Source organism: Amblyraja radiata, chromosome 3 (genome assembly GCF_010909765.2).
Source record: "Amblyraja radiata isolate CabotCenter1 chromosome 3, sAmbRad1.1.pri, whole genome shotgun sequence".
NCBI lineage: Eukaryota > Metazoa > Chordata > Chondrichthyes > Rajiformes > Rajidae > Amblyraja > Amblyraja radiata.
In genome coordinates, this window is record NC_045958.1 from 102,221,025 (window position 1) to 102,239,367 (window position 18,343).

The 18,343-nt window shown below is 46.7% G+C and overlaps 1 protein-coding gene across 1 annotated transcript in view; it reads left to right on the forward strand.

Moving 5' to 3' along the window:
• Nucleotides 1-18,133, forward strand: part of LOC116971342 (glycine receptor subunit alpha-3-like) — a 144,517-nt gene extending 126,384 nt beyond the window's left edge. The window contains 2 exon segments of the mRNA XM_033018450.1: nucleotides 15,131-15,151; nucleotides 17,615-18,133. Coding sequence (XP_032874341.1) covers nucleotides 15,131-15,151; nucleotides 17,615-17,881 — 288 coding nt within the window. The 3' untranslated portion in view covers nucleotides 17,882-18,133.
• Nucleotides 18,134-18,343: the final 210 nt, after the last annotated feature.

Sequence of the window (18,343 nt, forward strand, 5' to 3'; positions counted from 1 at the left end):
CTGGTTCTTGATTCCATTACTCTGGGAAAGAGACACTGTGCTACTACCCAATCTATTCCTCTTATGATTTTGTGCACCTCTATAAGATCACCCCTCATCCTCCTGCGCTTCAAGGAATAGAGTCCTAGCCGGCTCAACCTCTCCCGATAGCTCAGACCCTCGAGTCCTGGCAACATCCGCATGATCTTCTTTTCACCCTTTCCACTTGACACCATCTTTCATATAACATGGTGCCCAGAACTGAACACAATACTGTAAATGCAGCCTCACTGATATCTTATACAATTGCAACATGACTTCCCAACTTCGATGCTCAGAGCTTGGATTTTAAGCATGTTTTTGTATCAGATTTACTGGTAGGAAATGCAGTTACAAATTACGCTTCATTCTATCCCCCCTGCTTTACACCTCAGAAGGGGCATGTTTATTGTCCAACCCAGACGCTATCCCACCTCCCAACATCATCCTCTCTCACAGCTTTGTATTCAGAGTCCCAGCCAGTACTTAATTCACATCAAGTTCAAGTTCAAGTGAGTTTATTGTCATGTGTCCCTGTATAGGACAATGACATTCTTGCTTTGCTTCAGCACACAGAACATAGTAGGCATTTACTACAAAACAGATAAGTGTGTCAATATACCATAATATAAATATATACGCACATGAATAAATAAACTGATAAAGTGCAAATAACAGAAAATGGGTTATTAATAATCAGAGTTTTGTCCGAGCCAGGTTTAATAGCCTGATGGCTGTGGGGAAGTAGCTATTCCTGAACCTGGTTGTTGCAGTCTTCAGGCTCCTGTACCTTCTACCTGAAGGTAGCAGGGAGATGAGTGTGTGGCCAGGATGTGAGGGTCTTTGATGATACTGACAGCCTTTTTGAGGCAGCGACTGCGATAATCATGGCGAGCCCATGTTGGCACGCTGGAGCAGTGGTAGTGCTGCTGCCTTACAGCGCCAGAGACCCGGGTTCAATACGGACTACGGGTGCTGTCTGCGCGGAGTTTGTACATTCTCCCCTTGACCTGCGTGGATTTTCTCCAGGTGCTCTGGTTTCCTCCCATATTCCAAAGACCTGCAGCTTTGTAGGTTAATTGACTTCTGTGCATTGTCCCGAGTGTGTAATATACAGTGCATGGGTGATCGCTGGTCAGCAAGGACTCAGTTGGCCAAAGGGCCTGTTTCCGTGCTGTATCTCTGAAACGGAAACAGAATCTCAGGATTATCACTTTGGCCAGAATAGAACTTACAGCACAAAACTGACCCGGCTTGCATGCAAGTCAAGAGTATTTGTCATATGTACTGATAATGGAACAAGCAGCATAACAGACCTGTCAACAGAACACCACCTCAGATAATATATTATTTAATTTAGTTTAGCGATGCAGCATGGCAACAGGCCTTTCAGCCCACCAGGTCCATGCCAACCAATGATCCCCATACACGAGCACTATCCTACACACACACTGGGGACAACTTGCGTTCTTTAGATAAGCCAATTAATCTACAAACCTGCATGTCTTTGGAGGGCGGGAGGAAACCAGAGCTCCTGGGGAAAACCCACGCGGTCACTTGGAGAACATACAAACTCAATATAGACCGCATAATTAGTCAGGACCTCATGGCTGGTGGGCTGGCAGTGCAGTCACACGGCTGGTGGGCTGGTAGTTCAGTCACTTACAGCTGGTGAGCTGGCAGTTCACTTACTCACAGCTGGTGGGCTGGCAGTGCAGTCACTCAAGGTTGCTGAGCTGGAAGTGCAGTCACTTACAGCTGGTGGGCTGGCAGTTCACTTACTCACAGCTGGTGGGTTGGCAGTGCAGTCACTCAAGGCTGGTATGGTGGCAGGGGGGGCGGTGAGCGACCCACTCATGGCCTGTGGACTCACTGCCTTGGTACTAACTCATGGTCTCTGGACTAACTCACTCACTCACGGCCTCTGGACTGACAGACTGAATCATGGCTTGTGGACTGACTGACTTATGCCCGACTTCTGGAGTCACGTCCGACTTTTTTAAACTGAAAACTGTAACATCCACATTGAGGAATAGCTTCTTCCTGACAGCCATCAGGCTATTAAACATAACAAATAAGCTCTGAACTACAAAAGACTATATTATTTGTTCTATTTGTTATTTGTTGATCACACACACACCCTCTGTAAAGGAGTGATAGCTGACACACTGTAACCTTTACTGGTACTTTATTATAGCACATGGCACACACGTCCCAGCACTGACTGCATCCAGCCTTCAGGCGTACTGGGACCTAGTGGGGGGAACAAAGGGAGGATACTACAGTTATACTAATATGATGGGGCGTGGTTAGTGGTGATGAGGTAACTACATTATAGGTTGCATGCATAACCCATCTACATCCTTCACCTTACAATTTAAACAAGTTACAACAATGGCAGGTTTGTTATACAGAACCTGCAAAGCTAAGCATACTCTCCGTAGCGAGCCGGAGGTTTTACAATCCGACCCGAGCGAGTGCGCACCGCACCTTCACCCTCCCCACCCGAAAGAATAGGAGGAGGGACAGGAACAGAAACAGGACGGGGAGAGAAGGTGGGCGGAGAACCCAGCTTGGAGGGGGAACGGAGAGGCACAGGTGAGCCAGGTGAAACAGAAGGGGTAGAATGAGCAGAAGTGGGAGAAAGAGAAGACCTTGCAGGGGACAACAGAGCCTGGGGAGCAAAACCGGGAGGAGCAGGGGGGAGTACCCGAGGCAAAAGGACCGACCGTGGCATGCAGGGAGCAGAGGGTACGTTAGTGGAGGAAGGCTCGACACGCGATGGAGGGGTATACGGAATCGCAGGAGGTGGTTTGGGCTCGTCAACCGCCAACAGGTGCTGGCGGCTGCGTCGGTATACAGTCCCTTCAAAATCCACGAGGTAGGACCGTGGCGCGCTGTCAAACCCGACGACGGTGGCAAGTCGGGAGTAGCCGGTGGGCGTCTGCAAACGGACGACCTGTCCAGGCATCAGTGGCGAAAGAGGGCGGCAGGATTTGTCATGCGAGCGGCGCTGGATCTCGAGCTTCTGGGCAATACGTTGCTGGACATCAGCAGGCTGCAGGACTTTGGGCATCAGGGACTGCTGGGCAATAGGCATCGGAGGGCGGACAACACGGGACATGAGTCGCTGGGCAGGGGATCCCATGGTACTGTCTCTGGAGATGTTCCGAAGGTTCAGGAGACCCTGATAGAAATCCCCGTTCGAGAGGCGGGTTTGTTCAAGCAGGTGCTTAGCGCTGCGGACCGCCCGTTCAGCTAGACCATTGCTCTGCGGGTACTCCGGGCTGCTGGTGAAATGATTAAAGTTCCACTTTGCAGCAAACGCTCGAAATTCGGCGCTGGTGAACTGGCATCCGTTGTCTGTCTGCAGCCGGACAGGGGAACCAAACGTGGCAAAGTGATGGCGGAGTTTGCTGATCACCATCTCGGAGGTGATGGCAGGGAGGAGGTCCACCTCGAACCAATTTGAGTAAGAGTCTACTAGCACAAGGTATTGCTTCCCACGCCAGTCGAAAATATCGGCAGCCAGAGAAGACCAGGGCATGTCAGGGGCAGGCTGCTGCAAGAGCGGCTGTCTTTGCTGATGCGGGGCAAGAGAGTTACAGTCCGGACAGGAATCCACCCTGGCCTGGATGTACTTAGCCATGGCCGGCCAGTAGTGCTGTTCCTGGGCATGCGAGATAGTGGCATCTGCCCCGGGATGCCCCATGTGGGCGGCGTCAAAATACAAGCCATGCAGCGAGGCAGGGACGACCACTTTGTGTCCTTTGATAATAATGCCGTCCCGGAGGACCAACTCATCGCGGACCAAAAAATAGGGGTGGACGCTGGCAGGCAACGAATTCCGTTCGGTGGGCCACCCGCGCTTGATGACAGCAGCAAGCTGCTGCAGGTCGGGGTCGTTTGCGGTATGTGCAACCAAGCACTGTAGTTCAGTACCTGTAAGTCCGACTGCTCGAAGGGGTGCCGGTCACAGGAGGCCCGGGGGGCCCGGGACAGTGCATCAGCCACATGCATCTCGGTGCCCCTCTTATATATGATTTTAAAGTCAAAGCGCTGTAGCTGCAGCATCATCCGCTGTAGCCTGGCAGGGGCGCAGTGTATAGGTTTGTTCAGTATCGTTACCAGTGGCTGGTGATCCGTCTCAACGGTGCACCTGGTGCCAAATAGGAAGTCCTTGAACTTCGAACACGCAAAAACCACAGCCAGCAGCTCCTTCTCTATCTGAGCATAGTGCTGCTCTGTGTCCGTCATGGTCCTAGAGGCATAGGAGATGGGCAGCAGCGAGTCATCAGCGTGGGGTTGCAGGCAGGCAGCACCCAGTCCAAATCGAGAGGCGTCGGAAGTGACCACGATCGGGCGCCGTAGATCAAAGAACTTCAGGGTAGGTGTGCTGACCAGCCTCGTCTTTAGCAGGTCGAACGCCTGCTGGTGGTGTGGAAACCATGCCCAGGCAATGTCCTTTTTAGTGAGCTGTCTCAGGGGTGCGCTCAATTCGCTGAGGTCGGGGATAAACTTCCCCAGGTAATTCACCATACCCAGGAAATGCTGCAGACTGACAACGTCTGTCGGGGCGGGCAGCTCTGAGATGGCGCTGGTCTTTTGCTTCAAATTTATCTGCCGAGCACGGTCCAAAATCCGTCGGAGGTTGCGGTCATGTTCGGCCACATCCCTCCCATAGACCAGTATGTCGTCCACAATGATCGCGCAGGGCAGACCTGCAAACAATTGTTCCATTGAACGCTGAAATACCTCGCTGGCGGAGTTGATGCCGAACGGCATCCGCAAAAACTTAAACCTGCCGAAGGGCGTGCTGAACGTGGTCAGGTCCGTGGACCGTTTGTCCAGGGGTATCTGCCAGAACGAACTTCTGGCATCGAGGACGGAGAACACTGTGGCTTGTCCCACCTGGGCGGCAACATCTTCGACAGTCCTCATGGGGTAGTGGGGCCGTTTAATCGCCATATTCAAGTCCTTGGGGTTGATGCATACCCGTATCTCATTTTTCCCTTTCTTCAACGTGGCGACCATGGTGGAGACCCATTCGGTTGGATCGCTGACAGCCTCCAGCACTCCCATGTTGACCATGTCTTTCAGCATACTCTCCACATTGCCCTTCATGGCGAACGACACCCTATGGGGTGGACGGATCACAGGCACCACAGATGGGTCAGTCACGATCTTGTACACCAACGGCAGCTTCCCCAAATTGTCGTCAAACAAGTCTGGGTACTCGGATAGTGGATCCATCACAGCTTGCACCTCGTGGACCGTACGGTCAAACGACACCAGACCAAGATCCTGGCATGCCTGGTTGCTCAGCAACGTCACACAGTCACTGTCCAGAATAAAGAAAGACAGGTCCTGGGAAGATTTCTGCAGCACGCAGTGGAAGGTCGCCCTCCCCACAGGTGTTAGTTCCTCTCCCCCATAGGCACGCAAAACAGAGCGATCTGCAATCAGCAGCTCATTCTTCCTTATCTGGTGGAACAGCTTTGTTGACATTACGTTCACTTTCGCCCCCGTGTCCAGCTTAGCAGAGAAGGACTTGTTGTTTACAGTTATATTCACAGATGGATCTGGGAGGCGAGATCGGCTGTGGAGGAGAGTGTAAATACTTACATCTCCCGTGGAATAGCTGAGCTCAGAGTCGGGGGCAGCGTCTACAGAGGACTGAGAATCCATCTCGCTATCAACTTGCAGAAGGTTGTTTAGGAGTTGTCTGGGAGCTGAGGGCACTTTCCCACGGGACCGGCAGGCAGCTGCAAAATGGTTCCTTCTCCCGCAAAAATTGCAGGTCTTCCCAAGGGCTGGGCACTGTGATTCTGTGGAGTGCACATAATTGCAGTTTGGACACTTTTTAGATCTCGGGTCCCGGGATGTACGAACGGGCCGCGGTGGAGGGCAAAAGTTGTCCCTCATACGACGTTGTCCAGCAACACCAGTTAGATTTATGGCTCGGCTGTCAGACCCCCTCTGTCCATGCGGAGGGGTGACCACTTCGGCAATGCGGCACGCATGCATTGCCTGAGTCAGGGTTAGGTCAGGCCGTTGCAGCAGGTCGGCACGTAGCTTCTGATCAATCATGCCAGTGACGAGAATGTCTCTGGTGAGCTGGTCGCGCATGGTTTCAAATCGGCACCGCTGGGCAAGGTGCCGCAGGTCGGCGATGAAGCACTCAACAGGTTCATCCGGCTGTTGCTTGCGTGAGAAGAACCTGGCCCGCTCCAGTATACGGTTGGAGGGCAGGTCATACCGGGTCGTCGGCCGATTCAGCTGGCTCGACCGGCTGGTCTTTGTCATCCAGGACCGCTGGTTCGTAGACAAAGGCTTGAGCTCTCTTCATTGCGTCGGGACCGGCCAGGTTGAGCATGAGTGATGCTTTGACCGCGGCTGGGTCGTTCCGGTGCGCAATATTGACGTAGTGAGTGTAGTCCATCACAAAAGTCGACCATCGCTCCGCAATGTCAGCGTCGAAGACAAGGGGAGATGGCTTTCGGCATGAGGATGCCATGTCAAGGGAAACCCAACACTGGGCACTAACGGGGACAAAATAAATGAAAACCGGTAAACGGGAAACGCGAGTTTTAAACTTCTGACACCATGTAAAGGAAGATAGCTGACACACTGTAACCTTTACTGATACTTTATTATAGCACATGGCACACACGTCCCAGCACTGACTGCATCCAGCCTTCAGGCGTACTGGGACCTAGTGGGGGGAACAAAGGGAGGATACTACAGTTATACTAATATGATGGGGCGTGGTTAGTGGTGATGAGGTAACTACATTATAGGTTGCATGCATAACCCATCTATACCCTCCAACTCACACAGCCACTCACACACACACACTCTCACACACACATACTCTCAGACACACACACACACACATACACACACAGACTCTCAGACACACACACAGACTCACACACAGACACACACACACACTCACACACACACAGACACACACACACATATACACACACTCACACACACACTCACACACACACACAACCAATACTAGAATGCCAAGTAACTTCAGAACGTGGTAAACATACAGTGTGTAAACCGAATGATTCAAACGTTTAAAGCATCCTGTTGAGGCGGCTGCTGCTGAAGCAAAAACGTGCTGTAAATAACGTCCAACAAACACACCATAAACAGAGCAGTCAGCTCTCTTGAATTTTTCAACGACGTCTTCACTATGCCTTCTGCAGTCAGCGCCATCTTGCCATGAACCGGATATGACGCAGTCAGCGCCATCTTGATGCTAACCGGAAATGACGTCATCGGCGCCATCCTGCCACTAATGAGTCACAGAATGAGCGCCAATTTTGCAATTAAACACATTCCTGATCTAATAAAATGTTTATTCACGCTTTATCCATCCGAAACTGTTGCAACGATTATAAAACCCAAGCCAAGGCAATTTGGCAGCAGCCCCTTTACAACCAATCCGTTTTCTGAAAACAAACTTTTTAAAAGGCAAGGCAAACAATTTGGCAGCAGCCCATTTACAACCAATCCATTTTCTGAAAACAGACTTTTTAAAAGGCAAGGCAAACAATTTGGCAGCAGCCCCTTTACAACCAATCCGTTTTTTGAAAACAAACATTTTAAAAGGCAAAGCAAACAATTTGGCTGCAACCCCTTTACAACCACATCGAGGGTACTCAACGTTGAGTAGACGTGCGTTCAGTGTTATTCGCAGCTCAGAGAGCCGTGATCCTCTCGCTTCCTCCGTCTCGCAGAGACTGAGTGAGGCACGACACTTCTGGGTTTTATAGTCCCTCCCCCTTGCCACCAGCGGGGGCAGCAGAGAGAATGGCGACATTTTAAAAAACATTACTAACTCTCTGATTTTCCATCCATGGGAAAAATCCTCCAGTCCTGTCCGGCGGAGGGGGACACTGAGCGAGGTGGTCAAAAATGACGGCTGTAAGTGACGCCGTTCTCTCGGAAATCACGAACGTCGAAAGCGGCCAATATCTTAGTTTTAGTAATATAGATTGCTTTTGATTTTCTCGTAATGTATTCACAGGCATTGATGACGGGGCCAACATTTATTGTACTTGCAGGTAGTTAGCCCTCTGTTTAACTGTGGATATGGAGTCAGAGCAGGTTAGAGATGACAGATTTCATTCTTAAAGGACTGCTGGAAAGATTGCAGGGTAGATTTTCAGGGATGCTGCCAGTATTCGATGGCCTGAGCTGTAGGGAGAGGTTTAGCTGTTTGTTCCTTGGAGCTTAGGAGCCTAAGGGGTGATATTATAGATATGTATAAAATTATGAGGGGAACAGGGTGACCACACAGCATCTTTAACGCAGGGTATGGAGAATCAAAAACAAGAAGACATAGGTTTAAACTGAGAGGGGCAAGATTTAATACAAACCCAAGGGGTAACCTTTTCACTCGGAATGGTTGGTATGTGGAACGAGCTGCCAGAGGAGGTGGTTGAAGCAGGTATTATAACAGCCGGTAAAAAATATCTAGACAGGCACATGTAGGAATGTTACAAAATTTTGAGATTTTAAAAATCAAGCCTATAATTTATCCGATCAGATAAAGCATAAAAAGAACTTTAATGTGATACCTAATTCACTTTCATATCTTCAGTATTAAAAAAGTTATGGTCACTTTCATACTCAGAAATTAGCATCTTGTTCCCTATTGCTTTTCCATTAACAACACAAAAGCTGTGATCGAGGACAGTCAATTGAAATAAAAGCCCATAACTTTCTTAAAAATTAAGAGAACTGAATGAAATGTTAGGTTATTGTAGATTGAAGCATTCTGAAACAAATATGTAAGATATACATCTTACTTGGATGGCCTGAAATTAAAGTATATTTACCTAATTAAGTAGCAAATTACAAAATGAACCGTTGTGACAGAAATAGTAATAAACACCAGACTGCCTTGAAAATTCAAAAATGTGATATTCTCAAGATAAGAACTTTAATATTATTGTAACGTTAAATGAAATAGTAAATACCCAACAAAAATGTCATATTCATCAGATCATCAAATCAATTAAATTCATCTAAATTCAATTACTAGATCCAAACATCTATTCCATTCTTAAGAAAAGGCTAAAAATATTTTTTTTAAATAGCCAAGGTATCCAAATAACAAACTGATCCCATTCACACACAAACTCACAATATAACATAATGTTTAAATCTCACTTTGTCATGACTTTCTATGCCAAATGGAAGGAATTCAATGTTCAATTCCCATAAATTTTACTCTGTTGGTTTATAACACTGCAGCAGGCAAGGGCCATTTTGCACAGACATGTGTTCAAAATCCACAAACATCCACTCTCAAGATAATCAACATCCTTATTTTTTGCACAATCATCTTAAGAACATCTAAATTATCTATATTTGTGTAATTGTCTATCCATGGTTAATATTTTCACAGTACATAGTTTTTAGTCAGATATTTAGTATGAAAATATTGATCATGGATAGACAATAACACAAAATATAGATAATTTAGATGTTCTTATGACATGATTGTGCAAAAAATAATGAATTTGGTTATCTTGAGAGTGGATGTTTGTGGATTAAGATTCAGAGATCGGATTGTGGCCGCCGCCATAATTTTGCGCACAGTCAGGCAGGACACGGCCGATATCAGGGCCTAAATAATATATTTCGCATCATCAGATTGAAATGAAATTACACCAAAATCTGGAGAAGAAGTTAAAAAAACGCCCGACAGAACATACCTTTTGCTTTGTCCTGAACCTGCGGTCCGTGATTTTGAAGGTGTTTTAATCTGATGATTTTCATCCAACGATTTAATAGTTAAACAACGTTAAAAAAAAACACGAACGGGATCACAGAACAAAATTTCCTCATAAGCTTGTTTTACGAGGAAATCACTCCCTGACAACCAATAAAAACCTGCATTTTACTAACCACTTTATCAGTTTATTTATTCATGTGTGTATATATTTATATTATGGTATATGGATACACTGATCTGTTTTGTAGTAAATGCCTACTATGTTCTGTGTGCTGAAGCAAAGCAAGAATTTCATTGTCCTATCAGGGACACATGACAATAAACTCACTTGAACTTGAACTAACCCCACCCCGACAGCCTCTCGAGTCACAGGCACAGGCAGTGAGAAGATCAAGAGCGCCACTAATGGCAGGAATTTGTAACAATGCTAGTACATGGATAGGAAAGGTTCAGAGGGATATGGGCAAAATGTGGGTGTGGGATTAGTTTAGATGGGGCATCTTGGTCGGCATGGGCGAGTTGGGGTGAAGTAGAAATGTAGAGTTAAAAAGTCATTAAGTATTGTGTTAGTGTGAAAATCACTAAATTTATTAATGTCATAGTGTGATAGAGTCAGAGTCATGCAGCACGGAAACAGGCCACTGTGGTATAATTTCTCCACATTGCCATCCAGTGGGAAAGGCACCGTGCAGCATGGGTTCACAAGATTAAATCCCGGGATGGCGGGACTGTCATATACTGAGAGAATGGAGCGGCTGGGCTTGTATACGCTGGAATTTAGAAGGATGAGAGGGCATCTTATTGAAACATTAAGGGTTTGGACAGGCTAGAGGCAGAAAACATGTTCCCGATATTGGTGGGATCCAGGAACAAGGGCCACAGTTTAAGAATAAGGGGTAAGCCATTTAGAACGGAGATGAGGAAACACTTTTTCACACAGAGACTTGTGAGTCTGTGGAATTCTCTGCCTCAGAGGGCGGTGGAGGCCGGTTCTCTGGATACTTTCAAGAGAGAGCTAGATAGGGCTCTTAAAGATATCGGAGGGCGAGGATATGGGGAGAAGGCAGGAACGGGGTACTGATTGGGGATGATCAGCCATGACAACATTGAATGGAGGTGCTGGATCAAAGGGCCAAATGGCCTACTCCTGCACCTATTGTCTATTGTCTATTGTCCCCATATCTGAAAACATACGTGTTTATATCCTAGATAGACACAAAAAGCTGGAGTATCTCAGCGGGTCAGACTGCATCTCTGGAGAAAAGGAATAGGTCACGTTTCGGGTCGAGACTCTTCGGTTGTGTTTGAATAGCCTCATTTCATCAAATGTCGGTTTCAATGAAAGTGGTCCCAATCACACTGTTTTACACTCTTCCACTATCTTGTAACATGAAATATGGTGAATTAACAGTAAACTTTAATATTTCATTTCCCCTGTTTTATTTTCGGTGATTGTCCAAACCTATAAACCAATTGAGTGAAATCTGCTCTGATCTTAAAATTGTGAAGGGAGATTGTCATGTATATAAGAAGGTACACAAAATTGCTGGAGGAACTCAGCGGGTGCAGCAGCATCTATGGAGCGAAGGAAATAGGCGACGTTTCGGGCCGAAACCCTTCTTCAGACGTTTGTCATGTATATATCTATATACATATAGTCATACAGCATGGAAACAGGCTCTACCTGTCTAAATGCTTCTTAAACATTTCGATAGTAACTGCCTCAACAACCTCCTCCAGCAGCTCTATTCACCCTTTGTGTGAAAAAGTTACCCCTCAGCTTCCTATTAAATCTTTCCCCCTTCACAAACCTATATCCTCTTGTTCACAATTCCAGAGAATATATGTGTGTGTGTGTGTGTGTGTGTGTGTGTGTGTGTGTGTGTGTGTGTGTGTGTGTGTGTGTGTGTGTGTGTGTGTGTGTGTGTGTGTGTGTGTGTGTGTGTGTGCGCGTGCGTCAGTGTTTGTTCAGCAAACTGAACAAGTCTCCTTAATGTAAACCAAAGGAACAGATGATGAGTAATTCGAGGGAAAGGAGCCATTTTGCAATAGGTTTGGCGGAGGTTTCGGATTACTGAGGGATATGGTGAACTTAACAATCTAATGGGTGGCATATTGGCGCAGCGGTAGAGTTGTTACCTTACAGCGCCAAAGACCCAGCTTCGATCCTGATTACGGGTGCTGTCTGTACGGAGTTTGTACGTTCTCTCTGTGACTGTGTCGGTTTTTTCTGGGTGCTTCAGTTTCCTCCCACACTCCAAAGATGTCCAGGTTTGTAGGTTAATTGGGTAAGTTGTAAAATGGTCTTTAGTATGTTGGATAGTGCCCATGTACGGGGTGATCGCCTTTCGGCTCGGACTCGGTGAGCCAAAGGGCCTGTTTCCATGCTGTATCTCTAAAGTTTGAAGCCTAAATGATTGTCACTCACTTTTATTTACTCTGACATTCTTAGATGCAATTCAAATGAATGTATAATGCTGACATCAAGCAGTATAATTTTAAATTTGAATCCTATTTCTCCTTCAACGAATAACTTAGGCATTGCAATAACTTGTTCAGGAAGAGCAGTATTAGAGGAGTCACACGTGATCCTACGTTTGTACAATGTGCACGTTTTAATACTTCTGTTGGGAATATATGGCAAGTAAATCTCCACAGAATGAGCTCTGATTCTCAATGAAGGTAGACAAAAATGCTGGAGAAACTCAGCGGGTGAGGCAGCATCTATGGAGCGAAGGAATATGTGACGTCTCGGGTCGAGACCCTTCTTCAGACTGATGTGGAGGGTGGGGGGGGGGGCGGGAAGAAGAAAGGAAGAGGCGGAGACAGTGGGCTGTGGGAGAGCTGGGACGGGGAATGGTTCTCATTGAGTCCTCTTCTCAATGAGTTCTCTTCTCTCTCTCAATGTCTGGGAAGATATATTTGGTACCACCAGAGGGCACTCTAGGTTCCTCTCCGATCAGTGCAACTAAAGGAGACTTTACAATACAATACAATTCAATTTATTGTCATTTGGACCCCTTGAGGTCCAAACGAAATGTCGTTTCTGCAGCCATACATTACAAACAAATAGACCCAAGACACAACATAATTTACATAAACATCCATCACACTGCTGTGATGGAAGGTCAAAAAAACTTCTCTCTCCACTGCACTCTCCCCCCCCCCCCCGATGTCAGAGTCAAAGTCAAAGCCCCCGGCGGGCGATGGCGAATTGTCCCGCGGCCATTAAAGCCACGCCGGGTGATGCAAGGTCGCACACCGGGTTATTGATGTTAGAGCCCCCGGCGCGCGCTCGCAGTCCCGCGGCCATTCCAAGCCTCGCGGGGCGGTGATGTAGGCCCCGCTCCAGGAGCTCTTCAACCCCGCAACTTGGGCGGGAGAAGTCGCCGTTGCGGAAGCCCCGAAAAGCGGACTCCCTCCAGGGACCCGCGGGCTCCCGGTGCCTCCGTCCGCCAGACCCGCAGTTGCAGCCACCGAATCTCCGGGGCTCGGGCCGCAGCAGCGTCCACCACAGCTCCACCCGCTCTGGACTCGGCCAGCTCCGCGACGGTGAGGTGAGTAGTCGGCACCACAGCCCCCGGTCTTCCTGTTGGAGGCCGCTCCTCGTTGCAGCCCCAACGACAACGGAGACCCGACAAAGAAAAGGTCGGGTCTCCCGTGCAGGGAGAGATTTAAAAGTTACCCCCTCCCCCCCACACCACCCCCACCCCCCCCCCCCCCCCCCACACACACACCCCAACAAAAAATAACAAAAAATACATAAAAACAAAGACATAAAATAATAAAAACGCAGACGGACTGTAGAGGCCGCTGCTGACGAAAGTCGCGCCGCCCACCGAACGACTAAGAAGGATTAAGATAATTTAAAAATAACTGTTCAAAAAATACAACAACAACAAATTCATCAATAATTGTGTTTGAAGCCTGCTTTTGGGACAACTGCAGTCAATGACAGGAAAGGTACCTTAGAAATGCACCTGATTTGTGGAATAAAATATGAGATTTTTATCCATCATGATCCATGTGTAGATCCCCTGTGTTGGTTATTCTGTAGTTGTCCCTGTTTCAATGTCTCAATGTCAATACCGGCTCATTTTATATGCTATTACATCTTTGTGTTATCTGACTTATTTTGCACGGGGCATTTGGATTTGTGTGATGTGCGGATACAAATTTCCATGCTAAAAACCTTTCAAACCGAAAGGCCTTTTGGGTTTAATATGGGTCAGTGAGATGTAATCAGCAACGCTGCAGAACTGGGAGACAGTTCTGACAAGCATTTGATGTTACAAATTGTTAAAGTCCAAACATGTCTCTAATTTGATTAAAAATAACGTTGATGCTTCCACCTGATATGTCATCGGTTTATCTTTCAACCCATTGAAGCCACACTTTACCCTTCAGTTTTGCAGCCAACCTTTCTATCATATTTATGTTTGCTGTTGCAAATGACTTAGTCATAACGCCTCAGGAAATGTGAAGACTGAATCATTTCTAAGGGACTTGGTTGAAACTGAAGTGTGTGCTTATAATAATGCCACCTATGAGATTTGTGTCTGCTATTTTAATGGACCTGTTCACACTAAGGTGTTGGAACAGCATGGTATTCATAGGGATGTGTCAGTGTGTTGATTATTATATCGCACAGCAGAGTTTCAACTTCCACATCATTGCTCCCACCTTACTCTATTTATGTCTTCTGCTTTCCTTTACTCCTTGTTTGTACAACAATCCTAAATCAAAGGTGCAGAAGCAAAGCTTTTCACTGTATCCCGATGGACATGACAATAGTGTTAAACCAAACTATTCCTTCGCTCCAGAGATGCTGTCTGGCCCACTGAGTTACTCCAGCTTTTTGTGTCTATCTTCGAACCAAACCGCACAGTTCTATATTTTTAAAAATAGACACAAAGTGCTGGAGTAACTCAGCAGGTTAGGCAGCATCTCTGGAGAACACGGATGATTTAGTTTAGTTTATGTATAGTATAGAATTTAGTTTTGAGGGGAAGAGAGCTGGAAGAGAGGTCAAAGCCTGGCAAGTGATACATGGGTGGCACGGTGGCGCAGCGGTAGAGCCACTGCCTTACAGCACCAGAGACCCGGGTTCCATCCTGATTACAGCTGCTTATCTGTACGGGGCATGTACGCTCTCCCCGTGACCTGCATGGATTTTCTCCGAGATTTTTGGTTTCCCCTCACACTCCAAAGACGTACAGGTTTGTAGGTCAGGGAGGGGTGGGTTTAATTACCTAAGATTGGCAAAATCAATGTTTCCATCTTTCTGAACAGTTAGCAAGGTCAGGATTCACCCATCGAGCCTTTCCCGACAGTGTTGGGCCTTTCCAGCAGAATCGGTTGGCACATGTGGTAATATTATAGATTGATCCAGTGTCGCAGCGGGTAGAGCTGCTGCCTCACAGCACCAGAGACCTAGGGGCACTAGAGCCAGCACGGTGGTGCAGCGGTAGAGTTGCTGCCTTACAGTGCTTGCGGCGCTGGAGACCCAGGTTCGATCCCGATCCCGACTACGGCTGCTGTCTGTACGGAGTTTGTACGTTCTCCCCGTGACCTCGTGGATTTTCTCCGAGATCTTTGGTTTCCTCCCACACTCCAAAGACGTACCAGTATGTAGGTAAATTGGCTTGATGTAAAGTGTAAACTTGTCCCTAGTGTGTGTAGGATAGTGTTAATGTGCTGGGAGCGCTGGTGGCTGCGGATTTGGTGGCAGGTAGGGATCGTTTCCGCGCTATATCTCAAAAACTAAAACTGAACCCAGAAAAAAACTTCTCCTTCATAACCTCTCACTCCTTACGCTAAACCTCAGCCCTCTAGTTCTGGATTCCACTGCCATTGAGGAAACTGTCCTATCTACCCTACCTAAGCCCCTCAAATGCATATGCCTCTACATCTGGTCCATAATGCCAATATCAGTTGTTTCAAAAACTCACCATAATATTGGCAAGGATGTATACTTAACTTACTTAGCACAATTAGGTCATCGGAGATGTCCTCATTTTTTAGGGAACGGGGGTTCCTCTCTTCCACTCTTGTTCACCCTCCCCACATTCGTAATAGGGACAGAGACCCGCTTGTCCTCACCTTCCAACTCATCAGCCGTCGCATACAGCACATAATCCTCCAACATTTTCGCCACCTCAAATTGGAGGAACAGCACTTCATATTTCGCTAGGGCAGCTTACACCCGAGCGGTATGAACATTGGCTTCTCTAACTTCAAGTAGCTCTTGCTTTCCCTCTTTCTCCATCCCCTCCCTCTTCTCAGTTCTCCGATTACATTTTATCTTTGTTTGCTTTGTTGTTACCTTCTCCCAACTAACAATGGTCCATTCTACACTTTACTTGATCTCTTTGTCCTGTTTTCACACCTTACACTTCCTTATCTATACACTTCCATATCTATACACCACCCACTCCCCTGACATCAGTCTGGAGAAGGGACTTGACCCGAAACGTCGCCCATTCCTTCTCTCCAGAGATGCTGCCTTTCCCGCTAAGTTACTCCAGCATTTTGTGTCTATCTTAGCACAATTAGATGTTCGGGTGTGCAATAGACCACTGAACACATGAAACAACTGTAATTTTACTCCAGTTTAGTTTAGTCTCGAGATACAGCTCAGAAACAAGCCCTTTGGCCCACAAGGCCGCACCAACCAGCAAGCCCCACGCATTAACACTATCCTACACACATGAGCGACAATTTACAATTTTACAAAGCCAATTAGCCTGCAAACCTGTATGTCTTTGGAGTGTGGGAAGAAACTAGAGAAAACCCAGGCAGGTCATGGGGAGAACGTACAAACTCCATATAGACAACACCGCTAGTCAGCATTAATCTCAGGTCTCTAGCGCTGTAAGGCAGCAAATCTACTAATGCGCCATGTGCCACCCAATAATAATTTTTAAATCGTAAAGATGATATTTATTGAAGGATCAAGCAAAAATTTCCTTTGAGGAAGATGACTGAAATAGAAATTGAAAGTTTGCTTTGAAGCTTATTGGGCTGATTGAAGTATAATAAACTAATTTTGTAGGAAATGACAGGCAATACTATATGTATAAATTATACTTTACAAGCATTAACACAGAATAAAATCACCTGCAGGTTTTATTATTTTTAAAATGGAGTAATACTATTTTTAAAGTGGTATTTTTAAAGTGGAGATTGATAGATTCTTGATGAGCAAGAGTGTCAGGGGTTATGGGGAGAAGGTAGGAGAATGAGGATGAGAGAGGGAGATAGATCAGCCATGATTGAATGGCAGAGTAGTCTCAATGGGCCGAATAGCCTAATTCTGCTCCTATGTCTTGTGACAGTATGAACTTTTGATAGTGATGAATAAACAAGCTTAAGGAAATATAAAGATATTTAGTTTAGTGTAGATACAACGCAGAAACAGGCCCTTCGACCCACCGAGGCTGCACCAACCAGCGATCCCCGCACATTAACACTATCCTACACGCACTAGGGACAATTTACACTTATACCAAGCCAATTTACCAACATACCTGTATGTCTTTGGAGTGTGGGAGGAAACCGAAGATCTCTGAGAAAACCCATGCAGGTCACGGGGAGAACGTACAAACTCCATACAGACAGCACCCGTAGTCGGGATCGAACCCGAATCTCCGGCATTGTAAGGCAGCAACTCCACCGCGGCGTCACCGTGCCGCTCCGCAAGGCGGTTTGCCGGTTATTTCCATACTAAAAAGTAGGTCAAATTTGAAGAATGACATAATGTTGTTTATTATGTGGTTGTACTTGAACCATGTGGTCAGCATTAACACTCTGCTCCCTTCACAGCACAATGAGGTGAGAGAAAGTCGCTTCAGTTTCACCTCCTACGGGGTGGGACCGTGTCACCAATCAAAAGATGGAGTCACTCCAAAAGGTACCATTAGCACGCCGCAACCTGCGCCAAAAGGTCACGATGACATGAGGAAACTCTTCATCGACAGAGCCAAGAAGATCGACACGGTAGCGCGGGCTGGTTTCCCTTTAGCCTTTTTAATCTTCAACATTATGTACTGGATCATCTACAAAATTGTCAGACATGAGGACTTCCACCAGCAACAATAGTCCCAGGCCTCGATGAGACGTCGTCGGAAGCGGAAAGGAATGGCAGCGTGATAGATAATCCATTAGGCCAGGGAATTCATCTTTAACACATTGAACAGTGGTATTGGAAGAAATTATGCAAATCTAAAGAGAAACCTAAATGAATAAGAATAGTCATCCAGCGCTTTCTGCATTTTCACATCACATGGAGTACTTGAGGAAGGGATTATTTACCTGAGCTGAACAACACTGGCAAGGGAAAACACTGGCTGGAATAATAACTCAATTATTTAATAGCTCTGTCCTATTTTCTGTTTTTTATCTGATTGCTTCCAGTTTGGAGACAGTAATAATAAAACAAAAAATGACTGCGGAACGCATAAGAGAGGACCATTCTGGGAAAGGAAGTCCCGAGAGAGAGAGAGTGCAGGTAATTGCAAGTCACGGCACATCTTTGCGTTGGGCCGTTCTTTAATCCGACTC